The sequence below is a fragment of the Trichoderma reesei genome (genome assembly GCF_000167675.1).
Source record: "Trichoderma reesei QM6a unplaced genomic scaffold TRIREscaffold_17, whole genome shotgun sequence".
Taxonomy (NCBI): domain Eukaryota; kingdom Fungi; phylum Ascomycota; class Sordariomycetes; order Hypocreales; family Hypocreaceae; genus Trichoderma; species Trichoderma reesei.
In genome coordinates this window covers 692,504-698,836 of record NW_006711164.1, presented here as the reverse complement: position 1 = coordinate 698,836, position 6,333 = coordinate 692,504, and the positions used below count along the sequence as shown (strand labels likewise).

Sequence of the window (6,333 nt, the reverse complement as noted above, 5' to 3'; positions counted from 1 at the left end):
CAGTCATTGCTCGCTCGCAAGAAAGCCAACCCATTATTAGTCCCGTTATCAAGAGTACACAGCATATAGAAACGCTCGACCAAGATGCTTCCGCTTTTCCCCCCCTCTCCATCTCTCCATCTCTCTCTCTCTCTCTCTCTTCCCACCTCGACGTAAATAACATAAAGAGCATGAAACATGAAATATGACATACATTACAGACATAATATTGCAGCAAATCAACGCACGAAGAAATCGAAAGAGGGAAAAAGGACGTAGCTCATCATGAACCAATATACCCGAAGAAGACAACAAACATTCCACCCAAACGAAACACGGCTTGACTGACCACCATCCCATGCATGACACAGGACACTGGCAGCAACCAGTAATACCTACACGGTGACAAAGAGACCACATCGAAAGAAACTGGGGTTTTCATCGTAAAGGAAGGCCACATCTCGAGAGCCCTCTCATTCAATCATCCCCATTCTTCGCTCCGCGCTTCATCCGCCCGACCCATCGTCGCTTACCGGGCCTCGTCTCGAAATGAGGCGCAACGGCATGGACGTCGGCCATGGTGCTCTCAATGGCCGCCCGGGTCTTGTTCCGGTAGCAGTCAACTAGAACAATTTTACTGTCAGCATTTCTTTTTTCCCTCGCCATTTTTCTTACAACACCAGCTATGTGGACTGCATATGTCCATCCACCATGTCAAGGTATAGGTAGTTTGGGAAAATCAAAACACTCACGAGCTCGCTGAAGAAACACCGTCCGGCCGGAAAACACTCGGCTCTGCAACCAGGCCATGCGGTACCCGAGGTCATTGAGCCGCACCTCCTTGGCCCGCCCCGACTTCCTCAGTCTCGGAATCGTCGCCTCCACCTCCTGGCCCTCGGCCACGGAGACCTTGACCACCTCCCCCCGCAGCTGCTGCTTGTCAGAGCTGCCGCCGCCGCCGCCGCCACGCCGCGAGGCTTCCCGGCCCTCCGTCTCCTGCGTGCCGTCGTCGCCGTTGTCGTCCGAGTAGTCGTCGGCAAAGAACCGCGACCCCGTGGCGCTCGGTGGCGGGCTCTGCATCTCCCGCGGGAAGTAGCTCCTCGGGAACACGCTCGCCCCCTTACGGAAGCTGTCCGGGATCTCGTTGGTGTCCACCCCGTCGAGCGTGACGCGCACGCGGAGCCGGTTCCCCCGCACGTTGTCCTCGACCAAGATGAACTTGCGCCGCTTCGCCTCGGGGATGTCGGGGAACAGGCCGTCGCTGCTGCTGCTGCTGCCGTCGTCAGCCCGGCTGTGGCTCCTCGCCGGTATGGCCCCGCTGGTCCGGGGAGCCATATGAGACATCGACCCGCCCTGGCCGCCGCTGCCGCCGACAGGGTATGAGCCCGGGCCCGCATATCCCGCGAAGACGTGAGCCTGTCTCACATCGTCCCCGCCAGAGGGCGGCATCTGACCAGCTGGCGCCTGATGATGGTGGTGCTGGTCCTCATATGAGTTGTTTCCTTTGCCTCGGCAAATCTGTTAGCCTTTGTTTTACTCAATATGGTTTACTAACACGCGGATGATCAGAAAAACGCGAACGAGAGAAGAGGACCAATACTATCAAACGACAGAGAAAGCACGCCAAACGACTAAAAACTTTTCTATAGCAAAAGGGGAGGGACCCCGGGGGAAAGGGAGGGTAGGAAAGGCAGCAAAGGACCAAGGCAAGCTATTCCGCCATGCGTACTGGGAGAAGAAAGGCTCCTCCGAACTAGGTAGCTATAGCAAAAGTTCAGCTGCCAGCTGGGGGGGGAGGGGGGAGGGGGAAAGGGAAGAGAGGGGAGGGAGTAAACTTCTTATAGCCCTAAGGCGTATTTCAACTCATCTAAGAGTCGCGCGAAAACCAGCGGCAAAGCAGACAACTTGACAGCAGCGGCAGTCCGATGCGACGTTTATGGTAATATACAGGATTGTGCCAACCGAGGGACCGACTATCGACCTCTTGCCATTAAGGCATGCTGTATAAGATAGGTAATATGATGCGCGGTAAGACGACAAGCGAAGCCGGCCCATTGCTATTTAACAAACAAACAGACGTCAAGAACACACAAAGAGTTGTTACAGAAGCCCAAATCCCTAAAGTCGTAGAGAGCCGAAGATGGGAGAGGAAACAATAAGAGGAAAACAGAGGTGAAAGGGGGGCAAAACAAAGAAACAATAAAAGGGGGGCCTGATTAAGAACAACGAGGGGCCCCTCCCCCCCCTCTCAAAAAAGACAAGATGTGTGTAAAGGTGCTTTTTTTGCAGAGGGTGTAAAAAAAGGAGTTGGTATCATTAAATCAACACAACGTTTCGACGGCGTAAAAACTGTCTAGGAGGTTCTTTTTTTGCAAAGGCAGAAAGTGATGCAAATACAGCAGATGCGACAGTCAAAAATCACATCTGGTGAAACATACCGACTTCTTCTCCACCGGGTGCGCCGCCGTCAGGGTGGCCCCCGGCATGGTGGTGGTGCATAGGCTGACCCATGCTGCCTATCGTGGGCTTGCCCATGTTGGGCGCGTGAGCCGTGGGCATGGGTGCGGGAGCGGCAGAAAGGCCTCCTGGTCCGCCGGGGCCCGACATGTGGGCGCCGGGATGCGGAGCGCCCTGGACCTGCTGCTGCTGCTTGCGGCTGTTCATCTTGGCCATGCGGCGGACCCTTCGGCTTCGGAGGCGGGGGTCCTGGTTGCTGTTGCGCCAGCTGTCGACGGCGCGCTGGATCAGGCCACGCTTGCCGCGCAGCGGGATGTTGAGCTGGGCCAGCGCCCAGCCGACGCGGTTGCAGTCCGTCTCGTAGATGAGGCGATTTCCGCGGTACTGGTCCTTGGGGCAGCAGGCGCGGGGGTAGACGCAGTTCTCCTGCTTGAACTCGGGCGACAGCTCGTCAATGTTGACCGACTCGACGTCGCAGCGGATCGTGTACTCCATCTTGACGCGGTCGCGCGAGTACTCAAAGGCGATCCACTGGACGCCGTTGCCGTCCTGCCTCACGACCAGAGGCGTCGTCGCCGGGATGGGGCCGGGAGCAGCGTTGGGGTTGACGGCGGGAGACGGGTTGGAGGGGCTCTGAAGTTGCGGCGGGCCTTGCTGGTGGTGGGGTTGCGACATGGGAGAAGGCTGCGGCTGCTGCTTCTGCAGCTGCAGGGGGACTTGGGGCTCGATCTTGGGCCGCGGGCTGCCCGTCATGCCGGCCTGCGCATGCTGTGCGTGCTGGGCGTGTTGCGCGTGCTGGGCGTGCTGTGCGTGTTGCGCGTGCTGCGCCGCGTGCGGCGGCATCTGGTTCTGCGGTGCCGCATGCGACATCATCATGTTTGGCTGCGAGGCCATGGACTGCTGGTGATGATGGGCATGTTGCGCGTAGGGAGAGGGCGCCGCCTGATGGGGCATGGACTGGTATTGGGGCGGAGGCTGGTAGTACATGGACTGCTGCAAATGCTGCGACGGCGGCTGGCCGTACAAACTTCGGTGCTGGTCATGCTGCGAGGGCGACGCTACTGACGCGGGCGAGTTGGACTGTGGTGTATGATAGGACATTGGCGGGTAGGGAGGTCTGGGCATTTGGGCGGCGGCCATCATGTCGGAGGTATCTGGAGGCACAAGAGACCCGCGTTAGCAAGCGTGTTGCGACGGGTTCGAGTCGAGTCGAGGCGAGTCGAGTCGGGGGAGAGCAGGGCAGGGCAGGGCAGGGCAGGGCAGGCAGCATCGCGGGAATCGCGCGCGTGCGTGCGTTTGCTGCGGCGCAGGGACGACTTACCGGCGGACGTGTATCCGCTCGTGGCACCTGGCGTGCTGTACGGGCTCGGGTGGTTGTAGTAGTTCAGGGCTTCGGGCGTGCTGGTCGCCTGGCTGCTGGCCTGGTACGCCTGCGGGAGCGAGTGCTGCGACGAGTATGCGCCCTGGTGATGCTGCGGCGGCGGCTGGTGCTGCGGGTGCTGCTGGTGATGCTGGTGGACGATGCTGGGCGGGCGCGAGTGCGAGAGCTGCTGCGAAGGCGGATGACCTTGTTGCTGGTGGTGGGCTTGATGCTGCATATGGAGAAGACGCATCAGTAACTCTCCAACGTCGAATAGCTCATTAGGCTGGCAGAGAAAAACATGTCGAGATAGGACGCGTTTGATGTTTTATCTGCCCCCTTGACAGACTCAAGGCCCAGCACGTCGTGGTGGGGTGGGCCATCCCCTGGCGACTGACCGGGATGACACGGGTGAGGCGTGCTAGGCCTGAAAGGACAAGGCCGGTAGCAGCACTTCTTTTCTTGGTCTCGCGTACTATACTGTACGGTACGGTACGGTACAGTGCTGGACCGGGGGAGGGCAACGAGGGCAGGGCTTTGGGGGGGGAGAGAGAGAGACGAGCGAGGCCAGAGGCACAGTGGGCGCAACGTGGGGACGTCGTACCGCCTAGCTCCAGATGGGTGAATTGGGGACGCCAGCCAGCGAGGGATGAGCGGGAGACCGGGGGGCTGGGCTCGCGAGGAAGGGGACAGAAGCAAAAGGTGGCAGGGCGGTTTCTTGCGCCGCCGCGGCCATGCGACAGGCACAGAGAGGAACAGGCCAGGGGGGGGGAGAGGACAGGCGAGATACCTTGGCCGGCCAGGGGACAAGGAAGGGGTGCTGGCTGAAGAAGAGCAGGGGAGCCAGCAAGCGGCTGTCTCTCTTGTCTCTCTGTCTGTCTCTCTGGCTGAACCGAGGACTGGGGAACTGGCGAAACGTACGTACTGTATCGTGCTTTGTACAGTACAGTAGGTAGGTAGGTAGGTAGGAAGGTAGGTATCGCACAAGGAGAAATCTGACGTGGTATGCAAAGTACAGGACTGATGCTTACCGCCGTACCGTACAGAACGGGGGGATGCAGAACCGGGGGACGGTGTGTCGACAGGCAAAAACGAGATGCTTCCGCGAAAACGAGAGGCTTGTGGAGAGACAAGTCTATGGGGAACCGCAGCGCAGGAAAAACAACGCAAACGCGACAAGGCGGTAGGGAGGAGGATAAGGCGTCTTCTCCCACCCGTGAATTTCTCCAGCAGGCTTTTTGAAGAAGGAGGAAAAAGGAAGTAGAAGAAAATAATCAGAAACCAGGCAGAGGACTGAGAGGGAAAAAAAAGAAAAAAAAAAATGAGAGGGCCTAGGTGACCCAGGTCCCATATACTTCTTGGGACTGCTAGCAGGGGGGAGGGGGTGGTCGGACGGGGGAGGCAGCTCGAGAGCGACGGGGAGCAGGGATAGGCCAGGACCGGGACAGCCAGCGCATGGGAGACGCGACAGGGGGCGCAGAGCTTTTGATTAAACGGCCAATAACGGCGTGGGTGCGTCGAGCCAGGGGCGACATGACCAGGACCAGCTGCCCAATCAGGCATTGGCCAGCCGGGCCTAGCCAGCCGACCAGGATTGCGCCGGGGATTGCCATCACCATCTTCCGCCTCGTTAGCCCAGGCGGTGTGTGGGCGACAGGCGACAAGGGGGGCCAAGTACCGGTACGGACGGACGATGTGATGAGAGAGAGACACGACAAGACGACGACGACGAGGAACGGCACTAGCCCGTTGAGCAGACGTTGTCGTTTGTTGCTGCCAGGAGACTCATCATCATCATCATCAGCAGCAGCAGCAGCAGCAGCAGCAGCAGCGCCACGCGACCAACAAGAGCTTGCCCGTACTCGTACTGCTGCACACACTGGCAAAGAGTACAGGTACGAGTAGGTACCTCTTCGCACACGTCGTACGTACCGCACAACCTTCAGCATGAGCCGTTCCATCACTGCCCTGGGCGGACACAGACAAGACAAGACACACACCATGGATGGATGGGCAGACCAGATGAACGTTCCCCGGTTTCGGCTACCGGCGCGGCGGGCACCGAACCCCCGACGAGCCATTCTGTGCCCCATCCATGTTCGTCCCCTGTCTTGTTTGCGTCTTCGAAGCCCGGTTCACAGACCAGAGAGGCTGTCATGTCTTCTGCCCAAGCAACATGACTTGCTGCTGTCGTCTGCCAGTTGCCTCTCGTCCACCAGCAGATGGCATTGCGCTCGCGCTGCGAGTATCATTACTCCGCGCAGCTGAATTAGCCTTGAGCCATGGCATGCCTCTGCCAGAGATGCCGTGGTTGCGGCTACCCCACCCAGAGCTTTGACGACTGGATGGTGGTGGTATCTGGGGCCGTGAAATACCACTCTGTGCTTCCATCGACTGCTGCTCAAATCTCCACCAGCCTGTCTGTATTGGGCGCTGCGCTTGCATCCAACGTCCGCCTCGTGCTTGAACGTATCTCGCTCCCGTACCTGGTACTCCAAGTTCGTACGAGTACTCGTACGCGACACAATTGGGCTTGT

General features: G+C 59.0%; 1 protein-coding gene across 1 annotated transcript; it reads right to left on the bottom strand.

The window, feature by feature from the left end:
* Nucleotides 1–456: 456 nt before the first annotated feature.
* Nucleotides 457–4,049, bottom strand: TRIREDRAFT_80265 (uncharacterized protein; the record flags this gene model as incomplete). The annotated part of the gene is made up of 4 exons (XM_006967402.1): nucleotides 457–602; nucleotides 732–1,487; nucleotides 2,418–3,590; nucleotides 3,758–4,049. 4 exons carry the CDS (start codon nucleotides 4,047–4,049, stop codon nucleotides 457–459), a joined length of 2,367 nt encoding a protein of 788 aa, XP_006967464.1.
* Nucleotides 4,050–6,333: the final 2,284 nt, after the last annotated feature.